The sequence below is a fragment of the Staurois parvus genome, unplaced genomic scaffold, assembly GCF_062004578.1.
Source record: "Staurois parvus isolate SC_StPar_1 unplaced genomic scaffold, SC_StPar_1.0 ptg000234l, whole genome shotgun sequence".
Classification (NCBI taxonomy): Eukaryota; Metazoa; Chordata; class Amphibia; order Anura; family Ranidae; genus Staurois; species Staurois parvus.
In genome coordinates, this window is record NW_028318030.1 from 915340 (window position 1) to 929104 (window position 13765).

Below are 13765 nucleotides of genomic sequence, written 5' to 3' on the forward strand. Positions count from 1 at the left end.
CAAAACCAACTTATTTCTTTCAAAGTGCCAACACTGCAATGAAACCTGAATATCGAGCTTTTGGTTTAGAAAAAACAACTCGCACAGTAGTGCAAACTAATTAACAGTACAGGGATGACCAGAGACTGCGGACACAGTACAGGGATGACCAGAGACTGCGGACACAGTACAGGGATGACCAGAGACTGCGGACACAGTACAGGGATGACCAGAGACTGCGGACACAGTACAGGGATGACCAGAGACTGCGGACACAGTACAGGGATGACCAGAGACTGCGGACACAGTACAGGGATGACCAGAGACTGCGGACACAGTACAGGGATGACCAGAGACTGCGGACACAGTACAGGGATGATCAGAGACTGCGGACAGTACAGGGATGATCAGAGACTGCGGACAGTACAGGGATGACCAGAGACTGCGGACACAGTACAGGGATGACCAGAGACTGCGGACACAGTACAGGGATGACCAGAGACTGCGGACACAGTACAGGGATGACCAGAGACTGCGGACACAGTACAGGGATGACCAGAGACTGCGGACACAGTACAGGGATGACCAGAGACTGCGGACAGCACAGGGATGACCAGAGACTGCGGACAGCACAGGGATGACCAGAGACTGCGGACAGCACAGGGATGACCAGAGACTGCGGACAGCACAGGGATGACCAGAGACTGCGGACAGCACAGGGATGACCAGAGACTGCGGACAGCACAGGGATGACCAGAGACTGCGGACAGCACAGGGATGACCAGAGACTGCGGACAGCACAGGGATGACCAGAGACTGCAGACAGTACAGATGACTGCTGACCTTTGGGGAGGGAGGGGGAGCGGGTACCTGAATTTGACAGGTACCCGCTCTTACTTCCGCAGAGTTTTTTTTTTATCTTACCTGTTCCTTTATCCAGCCGCGCGCTGTCTTCCCGGCTTCTGTAGTGTGGGCGCTCGTCGGACAGCCGGATGCCCAGTGCGCATGCGCGAGAAGCGCTGCGCTTTGTGATTGGTCCGGCGGCTTCTGGGATCTGTCATGTGTCCCAGGTACCGCCTTACCATTCACAAAGAGCACTGCTTCTTGCGCATGCGCACTTGGGACCCGGCTGTCACGCACACTACAGAAGCCGGGAAGACAGCGCGCCGCTGGATAGAGGGACAGGTACGGTCCCACTGCAGAGCTGAGCGGCCGGCCCAGTATTCTGACACGGCGGCGGTGGAAATACCGGACCGGCCGCTCTATATTTGCTCCATAAGACGCACTGACATTTCCCCCCCTTTTTTGGGGGAAAAAAAGTGCGTCTTATGGAGCGAAAAATACGGTATTCTCCTGGCGTGCCCACAGATAAGGCTCGGCGTGCCGGCTGTGGCACGCGTGCCACGGGTTCGCAATTACTGCTCTAGTCATTAAACAGTAATTGTAGGGTCTATAAAGAAAAAAAAAAGATATATATATATATATATATATATATATTTCCTAATTATGTCCATGAATATACACCTACCTAACAGATGAAAAGAGGGAGGGGAAAAAAATCCATCCACAACTTAGAACAAACAAAAATTGTCTAAAAAGTCCCCCAAATGAAAAAGGGGGAAAAAAAAGTTTTGTGTCTAGCTAATGTTCATTTACCTCAGCAAAATATATTTGTCAGTCCTCATGCACACTTGACAATTTTTACAGCTGCTGTTTATGGCTTTTGACTTTTTTTCTACAGCTAGTAAACCCCCCTATATGTCCATGCACACATAGACTGTAATCACCGGTTTTTGGCTGGAAAAAAAAACCTAGGACTAGTGGGTTTCTAAAGGAGTTTTTTAGCTGGAAAAAACGCTCTCCCACTGAAAAATGCGGCACTTTTTTTGACCCCCAAAAAATGTTGGGTGTTAAAAAATGCTAAAAACGCAAACTTGGAAAAAATGCCTTTAAACATGGCAAAACGCCGCTAAATGCCAATGCAAAAAAGCTGAAAAACGCACGTTTTTAACGTGACTTTACACAGCTAAAGTTGCCAGCATTATCAAAACGTCCAGTGTGCATGAGGAGTCAAAGTCAGGGAGGCAGGTGAAGTTTGCCAGTGGTGAATGAGAGACTGAATGAGAAAAATATTACTATGATACTAAATGCATCGCACCTGTGACCATCAAATGAAGCAAATGAGAATAGTTAAGTGTGTCCCAAAGGCAGCAAAAAAACCCCCAAAACAACCTTTTTGTGATCCCCTGGGTGAATGGCGTGCAGGCGATGCCCCACCCACCGGTGTGATTTGATGGCCCACCGACACGCAAAGGTCTGAGAAAGGGATGAAACATCCAGCGGACGCAACCGAAGCAACCAAAGGGGTGCCCGGTGCAGCCCGCAAAGCCATTCACTGCTCAGACCAGAAAGAAAGAAGGCCGGCACCCACAGGTACGGCGGCATTGGTCTGTGTGTGCTGGGCGCCACCATCAGATAAGGGGGACCTCTAATGGTAAATGAAAATATGATCACATTAATAACAACAAGCACAATCAAAAGAAGACAATCCAAAAAAACAATCTGCTGCCAACCATGAGTATGCATAATAATGCTGCTGTTAAGGGTGCATGCAACCATCGCAGATGGGAAGACGTAATAGGAAATGGGACAAAACCAGGACAAGAAGGGATGGAAAGACTCAATATAAATGTTGATGTGTCAGAAAAAAGACAATCTAGTAAAATCGCAATATAACTCCTAACAAGAGTTATACAAACAGAGGCAGAGTGACGCAGTACCCCAAATTATGCAGGAGAAAACAACTAAATATGTGATACCCGGGCCTGGCAGAGGCGGAATACCCATTGTTGGTACATTCATTATTTTTCCACCCCCCCCCCAGACACAAAGCCTTCTAAAAAGGGCCTAAAATTGACGACCTCATTGAGGCCGGGTACAGTGGTGGCATTGAGTGAATAAATTCATTTCAGTTCTTGTTGCAATAATAATTTGTTCCAATCACACCTGGGACTGGGATATATTCGATCTAAAATAATAAGTTTAATCTTGGGAAATTTTCCAGCATGATGGCTGCTAACATGTCATCCCAGGGGCAATTCGGGATTGCACGTTTTCATGCTGTGAATATGTCTGTAAGTCCTCTTCCAGAATTCCGCTTTCGTCTTGCCCACATAAAATTAACCACAGGAGCAAATAAACTACCCCTATTGTTTTACAATTAGCATAATGTTGAGGTTTGTATAGTTGCTCATTTTAGGAAGCCTAATCTGAGACTCCATACACATATAACTACAGTAGTGGCAGGAGCCACATATGTATGTCCCCTTATATTTACAAGGGTCCTTCCAGGCCCTTGCCTTTTTGTACTCAACACGGACCACTTTTTGTAAACAATGCGGACCACTAAAAACGTACAAGCATAACTCAGAAACGCTATGGTATTATTGTTTAATAGTCTCAATTCTAGTTATAGTGCTCACCTCTAGAAAGTTGAGACTTATTTTATATTTATACTGTTTTTGATTATATTGTTTGCATCTACTCATCTACTCGTGTAATAAAGATTGAATATTGGGACCTCCATATAATTGTTTTACCATACCGTTTTTGTGTTAGGCTTGTACGTTTTTAGTGGTCTGCATTGTTTGTCTACGCCGTAGCAACCATGCTGGTTAGCGGACGCGAACAATTACAGCCAGTCCTCTCTTTGTGATCTCTCTATAAATGCGTGGTGATGGACGTGTGCCCTTAATCTCTGATGACGTCACTTCTAACGAAATGTGTCAGGTGGAGCTAGGGCTTACGTCACCACGCATGCGCGCACACTCCTGGCCATCTTGCAAGTGGTACACGTGGTTCTCTTGCCATTATACGACACTGTATTGGATTTTCTTTGATGTAAGTGCAAAACCTTGGTTTAAATAAATTTTTGCTAAGGATTTTACACTATGGGAAGCATTTTTGTTCTATGTACATGCCCTTTATATGCATAACAACGATCATCTACATGGAGTGGGGCAACTCTGTTTGGCTTACAGTTGGAGACTATGGAGGAGGCTGGAGCGGTTGCCACATTTTGTGCCCTTACATTATTGTCAGGAATGGACTGGCCAGCAATAGTGGGACTCACCTGCCTTGTGAGCTGCAGTACCAGGGCTGGCCAGCGGGTGCTCCCAGCAATCAGAGACTCAACCTTGCAGCCAGTCAAACACCTGGAACTAATTATACTGGTGTATTTAAGGGACATTCAGACCTGCAGACTCTGCCTTGGTGTTGTGTTTTTCCTGGGCCCTGTATCTTGTTCCTGCATCCTGCTCCTGTTCCTGTTCCTGTCTTGTTGCTGACCCGGCTTGATTCTGACCTCTGCTGACTTCTCCTGTTCTGATCCCTGGCTTGTGACCCCGACCATTCTCTGCCTGACCCCCTGTACCTACCTGCCTGTTAGTTGCTGTACCCTGCTCGTGACCTGACTATTCTCCGCTTGCTCCCCCTGTACCTACCTGCCCGATTGATATTGACCCGGCCTGCCTGACGACGCTTGCACTGTATGTACTGTTATCTGTGGGTGGTTTGGTTTGGTTCGTTTGCACTGTGTTATGTTTTAGTATTGCACTGCGTTTATGTTTGTATTAGTGTTAATAAATTGTTTATAACTTATCTGAAGTCTGCGTTTCCCTGCGTCAGTCACACACCTCTGGTCATACCCGGGAGCCCTGACATTTATTTTGTGCCCTATTTGACCAGTCTATAATATAATGGTCAAATTTATCTGATAAGCCCCCTTTAATCACTGAGTGGGGTGACACATGCTGCATTTGGATACACTGGATCATCTTAGTTATTGAAGACACATGATTGTTTTTAAGGATATTTTACAGTGTCCTTTGGTACTGGGACTCATTTAATCACTTCACAGTGGCTTTTCTCGTTTTCCTTTTTTTCCAATAGTACGGTTTGAAGTTTATAATATATTTGATATTTTATATGTATGGTCTATATATTCTTTGTATCGGAATATGGTGCTGGCAGCTTATGTCTTTGTTAACCAGCATGGATTCTGTTAACAAGCACGGATTCTGATGCCATTTTTCATATATCGCTTTATGCTGTTTTAATGAGCTTACAGCCAAATGTAATATAAACAATATATCAGTTCACTCTAATCTTCTGTATGAGTCAATTTTCAGGTGATAATTTACTCTGATCAGCAGAGTACTGTGGTGTCAGCAGGGGTTGGGCTTTCAGAGAGGGGTCCGAAGCGACAAGGAGCCAGAAAATAACTCAGCGACTCCTAAGGGGGTACTGCTACATATACCTGAACTTTATCTTGACTTTTAATAATTTTGACCACATTGTGGACTTTTATATCAACGTTATATATCGCCTTTTGTTGCTAACGGGTGGTTTATTATTTGGTTAACTGTCTGGCACCTGAATCATCCAAACTATTGAATTCAAGCATTCTTGGGATAAAATTAGATCTATACTCAGCAGTGACCATAACATGATTTCATTTATTGCTAGCAGTACACAACAAGCACATACGGGGAAAATAAAAACACTCAACTTTAAGAGAGCTAATTTTCCAAGGATGAGAGCTGCTCTTCAAGACTTAGACTGGGAGGGAATAATTGCATCGATGAAAACACAGAAATGGGAGTTCTTCAAAAAGACTGTATGTGAACACACTGCAAAATATATTTTCATGGGCAATACATTTAAAAGGCTAAAAATAAAACCTATGTGGATTATGGCCAAAGTTAAAAAAGCTATAAATAAGAAAAGAGCTTTTATAAAATATAAAAATGAAGGATCGCGATCATCGTTTAAACATTACAAAAAATATAACATAATATGTAAAAAGGAAATAAAGGCCGCAAAAATTGAAAACAAAAGACAGGTTGCAAAAGAGAGCAGGACAAACCCCCAAATATTTTTCAAATATATTAATAGTAAAAAGATCAGGTCCGAGCATGTAGGCCCTTTACAAAATCTAGAGTCGGTGACTGGGGACAAAGAGAAGGCAAATTTATTAAATACCTTCTTCCGCTCTGTGTATACAAAGGTATGACGCAGCACCAGATGATCCACACTGGCTCAAAATTGATATGATCCAGAAACATTTAGACAAAATAAAGGTGAATAAAGCACCTGGACCAGATAGCATACACCCACGGGTCCTTAAAGAATTGAGCTCTGTCATTTCAAAGCCATTGTTTCTAATTTTTAGGGACTCTTTAATGACTGGCACAGTACCACTGGATGGGTGTAAGGCCAATGTGGTGCCTATTTTTAAAAAGGGACCAAAATCTTTACTAAGCAATTATAGACCTGTTTGTTTAACCACTTCAAGTTCAGACACTTTTACCCCCTTCCTGTCCAGGCCAATTTTCAGCTTTCAGTGCTATCACACTTTGAATGACAATTGCGTGGTCATGCAACACTGTACCCATATACATTTTTTAGCATTTTTTTTGAGACAGATAAAACGTTATTTTGGTGGTATTTATTCACCACTAGGATTTTTATTCATTTTGCTATATAAATGAAAGTCCAAAAATTAAAAAGTAATAAATAATCTTTCTTCATAAATCTTGGCCAAAAATGTATTCAGTTATATTTTTAGTAAAAAACAAAATAGCCAAAATTAGTTTATAACCAAAAATTATAATTTTTCTAATTTGTTTTTTTACATTTGTATTTTTATTTTTTTTAATTTTTTTTTTTTTTTTTTTTTTAACATACTGTCACCCTAGCAGTACAGTGTCACCATAGTGTCACCATGTCACTTGTGGGGGGTGATGAAGATTTTTTTTTTTTACGCTAATTGCTTTTACACCCATAAAGGCTGTAAAAGCAAAGCATTCTTGCAACCATTGAGAAATACTGTGCGAGCTGTGATTGGTCACAGCTTGTCACGTGGTACAAGGCTGTTATGAATAGCCTTGTACCATGTAACCTTTGTGATCGTTCACAGATTTCACACGTAGTAAGGAATGATGTCAGAAGTGACATCTTGCTTACTACTATTCATGTGATCACTGATTGGCCAATCAGTGATCACATGATCGGGACCTCACACAGAGGTCCCGTACAGATATCGGTGTTCCGCTGTGTCCGGAGGACACAGTGGGCATTGGATTGCAGTGCTGCACGCTCCCAGGAAGCGCGCACAAGCAGGGTAGCAGGGGCGACGTTTTATAAATGGCTTCCGTCTGGCCATTTATATACATGGGCCAGATGGGAAGTGGTTAACTTCTGTAGTTGGGGAGATACTGGAGAGTTTAATAAAAGACCACATAGATGAGATCTTGCTGGAAAAAAATATTTTAAGCAACAGACAGCATGGATTCACGAAAGACAGAAGTTGTCAGACAAATCTGATTTCTTTTTAGGAGGAGGTGAGCAAAACCTTGGACAGAGGGGTGTCTGTGGACGTAATATACTTGGATTTATCGTTTGACACAGTGCCACACGCACGGCTAATGTTTAAGATAAAGTCTACAGGCTTGGAAAAATGAGTATGTGAATGGAAAGAAAACTGGCTAAAAGATCATATTCAGAGAGTAATGGTTAATGCTTCATACTCTGAATGGTCTAAGGTTGTCAGTGGTGTACCCAAAGGTTCAGTGTTGGGACCCTTACTTTTTAATATATTTATAAACAATATAGGGTCTGGGATTAAAAATACTGTTTCAGTCTTTGCAGATGACACCAAGCTTTGCAGTGGAATAACATCCTTACAGGATATCTCCAATTTACAAGCCTACCTCAACGCACTGTTTAATTGGGCAACTATGTGGCAAATGAGGTTTATTGTTGACAAATGCAAGGTTATGCACTTGGGGACCAAGAATATGCATGCATCATACATACTAGGGGGGGTAAAACTGGGCAAATCAATGGTGGAGAAGGATCTGGGAGTTCTGGTAAATCATACGCTAAATAATAGCATTCAATGCCAAGCTGCATTTGCTAAAGCGAGCAAAATCCTCTCTTGTATTAAAAGAGGTATAGACTCCATAGAGAGAGATATAATTTTGCCCCTGTACAAATTATTAGTAAGACCTCACATAGTAATTAGTAAGACCAACATATGCAGTTCAGTTTTGGGCACCAATTCAGAAAAGAATATTAGAGAATATTGGGTACCTAAACTGATAAGAGGCATGGAGGAGCTCAGCGATGAGGAAAGATTAAAGGAATTGAATGTATTCTTTCTTGAGAATAGGAGATTAAGAGGGGATATGATCAACATGTACAAATACATCTGTGGTTCATATAGTGAACTCGGTGTAGAGTTTTTCATGCTGAGATCATCACAGGGGACAAGGGGGCACTCTTTACGTCTGGAGGAAAATAAACTTAATCTCCAAATACGGAAAGGTTTCTTCACAGTAAGAGCTGTGAAAATGTGGAATAGACTCCCTCAAGAGTTGGTTCTGGCCAGCTCAGTGGATTGCTTTAAAAAAGGTCTGTGTTCTTTCCTAGATATACATAATATAACTGGATACTAACATTTTATATGTAAAGTTGATCCAGGGAATATCCATTTGCCTCTTTGGGGATCAGGAAGGCATTTTTTCCCCTGCATGAGCAAACTGCACCATGCTTTGCTATTTTTTTGCCTTCCTCTGGATCAACTGTGGGTATAGGATTATAACTTTTTTTTATGGTTGAACTAGATACTTTTTCTTTTTTCAGCCAGACTATGTAACTATGTAACTCAGACAAATAAATAAATGTATAAATGAAAAATTAAAAAAAGGGGGCAGACTCAATAGATCACTTTTATATAGGTGAAACTCGAAAAATTAGAATATCGTGCAAAAGTTCATTTATTTCAGTAATGCAACTTAAAAGGTGAAACTAATATATGAGACTCATTACATGCAAAGCAAGATAGTTCAAGCTGTGATTTGTCATAATTGTGATGATTATGGCTTACAGCTCATGAAAACCCCAAATCCACAATCTCAGAAAATCAGAATATTACATGCAATCAATAAAACAAGGATTGTACATAGAACAATATCGGACCTCTGAAAAGTATAAACATGCATATGTACTCAGTACTTGGTTTGGGCCCCTTTTGCAGCAATTACTGCCTCAATGCGGCCTGGCATGGAAGCTATCAGCCTGTGGCACTGCTGAGGTGTTATGGAAGACCAGGATGCTTCAATAGCGGCCTTCAGCTCTTCTGCATTGTTCGGTCTCATGTCTCTCATCTTTCTCTTGGCAATGCCCCATAGATTCTCTATGGGGTTCAGGTCAGGCAAGTTTTTCTGGCCAATCAAGCACAGTAATCCCACGGTCATTGAACCAGGTTTTGGTGCTTTTGGCAGTGTGGGCAGATGCCAAGTCCTGCTTGAAAATGAAGTCGGCATCCCCATAAAGCTCGTCTGCGGAAGGAAGCATGAAGTGCTCCAAAATCTCCTGGTAGATGGCTGTGTTGACCCTGGACTTAATGAAGCACAGTGGACCAACACCAGCAGATGACATGGCTCCCCAAATCAACACAGACTGTGGAAACTTCACACTGGACTTCAAGCATCTTGCAATGTGTGCCTCTCCATTCTTCTTCCATATTCTGGGTCCTTGGTTTCCAAATGAGATGCAAAAATTGCTCTCATCAGAAAAGAGGACTTTGGACCACTGAGCAACAGAACAGGTCTGTTTTTCTTTAGCCCAGGTAAGACTCTTCTGACATTGTTTGTTGTTCAGGAGGAATACGACATTTGAAGCCCATGTCCAGGATCCGTCTGTGTGTGGTGGCTCTTGATGCACTGACTCCAGCCTCAGTTCACTCCTTGTGAAAGTCCCCAACACTTTTGAATGGCCTTTTCCTGACAATCCTCTCCAGGCTGCGGTCATCCCTGCTGTTTGTGCACCTTTTTCTTCCACACTTTTCCCTTCCACATAACTTTCTATTAATGTGCTTTGATACAGAACTTTGGGAACATCCAACTTCTTTTGCAATTACCTTTTTGAGGCTTTCCCTCCTTATGGAGGGTGTCAGTGATGGTTTTCTGCACAACTGTCAGGTCAGCAGTCTTTCCCATGATTTTGATTCCTACTGAACCAGACTGAGAGACCATTTAAAGGCTCAGGAACCCTTTGCAGGTGTTATGGCTTAATTACCTGATTAGAGTGGGACACTTTGAGCCGAGAATATTGCACTGTTTCACAATATTCAAATTTTCTGAGATTGTGGATTTGGGGTTTTCATGAGCTGTAAGCCATAATCCATCACAATTATGACAAATCACAGCTTGAACTATCTTGCTTTGCATGTAATGAGTATCATATATTAGTTTCACCTTTTAAGTTGCATTACTGAAATAAATAAACTTTTGCACGATATTCTAATTTTTCGAGTTTCACCTGTATATAAAATATATTTAGAATAATAGATAGTCTTTTTTTCTGCTGTCACTCTTGTATGTTTCTAACCACCATATCTGTGAACTGCTAAGCTGCAATATTTAACATTTTTTGTTTTGGTGTTTAATTTACTTTGAAAGCTGCTCTTCAATGAGAAGTTTGGGATACATACAAAAATTAACCTTAATACACACCTCTATGTTGCAGCATTGGTGTGATGCTACATCTGTCCCATATCAGCTCTAAGATCAAAAGCTGATCATTCACATGACCACTGATGGTCAGCTCTTGGTCACCTCGGAGTGGAGAGCAGTGACCGCTCTCTGCTCTGCCCTTCTAGTGCTTACTGCAGTGCCAGGCTGGAGATGGGGCAGGAGCAGCTAGGTTTGGCTCTCAGCAGTGTGCTGTAAATTAGGCAGCTTAATGGATCATAACAATATGGTAAGGATCCTTTCAAGCCTGGAGCGGCTCTGTGATGTGAGCTAATAGAGGATTATAGCCTACTATTAGTGACCCAGGTCACAGGAGAGCAAAGGTAGGTGCACTCCTGTAACCCACAAGAGAAATATAACCAAAAAAAGCTTTGGTCATACTTTTTCTTTTGAGGTAATAGTCACTAGGAAACTTTAATCAGTGGCAATTCTATAGGGTGATTATTTTTTTCTTAAACTTACCCAGTGCTTCATCCAGTTTATCACTAGCATGGACACCATCTATACAGAAAGGAAAACATTATAGGTTATGTGTTCATCCTATAGAGTACTGTTACTTACAACATAGCATATAGAGTGCAGTCAGTCAGGACTATGCAACATAGTATATAGTGCAGAAGTCACAACTGTGCAATAGTGATGAGTTGAATGTACCTGGGTTCAGTTTGGCAAACATTTGATGAATGCTATCAAAATTCCAATCTGGAATCCAAACCCTTCTTAAAATGAATAGGAGCTTGATGGTTGACTGGCCGAAGCTCAACTTGAACATTGGCCGTTCGTGTGTTCGGTGAACACATAAACAGTAAGGGTGTTCGGCGGGTTGTTCGCCTGCTGCCCCCACAATGCACTGCGACCTGACAGCGCATTGTAATTTGCCAAAGCAATACAATGCAATGCATGACGACGTCACAAGCGGGTGGGGTCACCTGGTTGACGTCATCTGGTGGCCCCCATGCCATAGATATTAAAGAACTGTCAGGCTGGCGCATCTGTCAGATGGCAGGAGCCAGCATCGAGAGCAGAGCGGTTTTTTTTTTATATCGGGTCAGCAGTGGCGGCGAGCATCTTGATTGACATTGGATCTGCTTCAGGGGACATTTATTTTGTTTTTGCTTTTAATAAAGGTCTTGTCAAAGACTGTCTTCTGTCTTTTTTTTACATTACACTTTTTTTTGTGAACAAGTAGCGGTACCATGTACCCCATACTCATTCACATGGGGGCGGCTGGGAGGATCTGGGGTCCCTCTTGTTAAGATGGGCTTTCATATTCTAATAAGCTCCCCCACCCACAGACCCCCACAACCTCCGGGTGTTCACATGTCTGCAACATTACAGCTGCATTTCTTGCAAACATATTATATTTCTACCATGTTTTGGTAGTTGTAACCTCTCTGTTTTGTGCAGGAATGCAGCTGTAGATTTTGCAAATATGCCAGCCATGTAATGAATTCTTCCACTATGCTCATCCTCCATGCTTTGTTCGTTGTAACCTCCCTGTAAATATTTGTACAGAAATGCAGCTGTAGATTGTGCAGATATGTGCCAGCCATGTTATGTATCCTTCCACCAGGTTCATCAACCATGCTTGGTGGTAGTAGTAGTAGTAATCAGCCTAGAATGTTTGTGCAGCATTGCAACAGCATGCATTTGTATATGCAGACACGTTAGCCCAATAGGAAGCACTTTAATTCAGCATACGGCAGCCCTGGTAAACTGGTAAAACTCTTTTAACTTGACACGTACTGTATAAACAAAGGCTATCTCTAATAATAGCACCCAATAAAAAACACATTTTCAAAATCTTTTTATTTGGAAAAAAATATATATATACAGTGGGGCAAAAAGTATTTAGTCAGCCATCAATTGTGCAAGTTCTCCCACTTAAAAAGATGAGAGACGCCTGTAACTGGCATCATAGCTAGACCTCAACTATGAGAGACAAAATGAGAAAACAAATCCAGACAATCACATTGGCTGATTTGGAAAGAATTTATTTGCAAATTATGGTGGAAAATAAGTATTTGGCCACCTACAAACAAGCAAGATTTCTGGCTCTCACAGACCTGTACCTTCTTCTTTAAGAGGCTCCTCTGTCCTGCACTCATTACCTGTATCAATGGCACCTGTTTGAACTTGTTATCAGTATAAAAGACACCTGTCCACAACCTCAAACAGTCACACTCCAAACTCTACTATGGTGAAGACCAAAGATCTGTCAAAGGACACCAGAAACAAAATTGTAGACCTGCACCAGGCTGGGAAGACTGAATCTGCAATAGGCAAGCAGTTTGGTGTGAACAAATCTACTGTGGGAGCAATAATTAGAAAATAGAAGACATACAAGACCACTGATAATCTCCCTCGATCTGGGGCTCCACGCAAGATCTCACCCCGTGGGGTCAAAATGATCACAAGAACGGTGAGCAAAAATCCCAGGACCACATGGGGGGACCTAGTGAATGACCTGCAGAGAGCTGGGACCAACGTAACAAAGGCTACCATCAGTAAAACACTACGCCGCCAGGGACTCAGATCCTGCAGTGCCAGACGTGTCCCCCTGCTTAAGCCAGTATATGTCCGGGCCATCTGAAGTTTGCTAGAGAGCATTTGGATGATCCAGAAGAGGATTGGGAGAATGTCATGTGGTCAGATGAAACCAAAATAGAACTGTTTGGTAGAAACACAACTCGTCCTGTTTGGAGGAGAGAGAATTGGAGGAGAGAGTTGCATCCAAAGAACACCATACCTGCTGTGAAGCATGGGGGTGGCAACATCATGCTTTGGGGCTGTTTCTCCGCAAAGGGACCAGGACGACTGATCCATGTACAGGACAGAATGAATGGGGCCATGTATTGTGAGATTTTGAGTGCAAACCTTCTTCCATCAGCAAGGACATTGAAGATGAAACGTGGCTGGGTCTTCCAACATGACAATAATCCCAAACATACCGCCCGGGCAACGAAGGAGTGGCTTCGTAAGAAGCATTTCAAGGTCCTGGAGTGGCCTAGCCAGTCTCCAGATCTCAACCCCATAGAAAACCTTTGGAGGGAGTTGAAAGTCCATGTTGCCCAGCGACAGCCCCAAAACATCACTGCTCTAGAGGAGATCTGCATGGAGGAATGGGCCAACATACCAGCAACAGTGTATGCCAACCTTGTGAAGACTTACAGGAAACGTTTGACCTC

The 13765-nt window shown here is 42.5% G+C and overlaps 1 protein-coding gene across 4 annotated transcripts in view; it reads right to left on the bottom strand.

Moving 5' to 3' along the window:
* Positions 1-13765, bottom strand: part of TMEM273 (transmembrane protein 273) — a 236926-nt gene that overhangs the window by 142582 nt on the left and 80579 nt on the right. For all 4 annotated transcript variants that reach the window (XM_089680063.1, XM_089680061.1, XM_089680062.1 and 1 more), the window contains exon 2: positions 11040-11078. In XM_089680063.1, coding sequence (XP_089536189.1) covers positions 11040-11078 — 39 coding nt within the window. The remainder of the gene's footprint in view (positions 1-11039; positions 11079-13765) is intronic.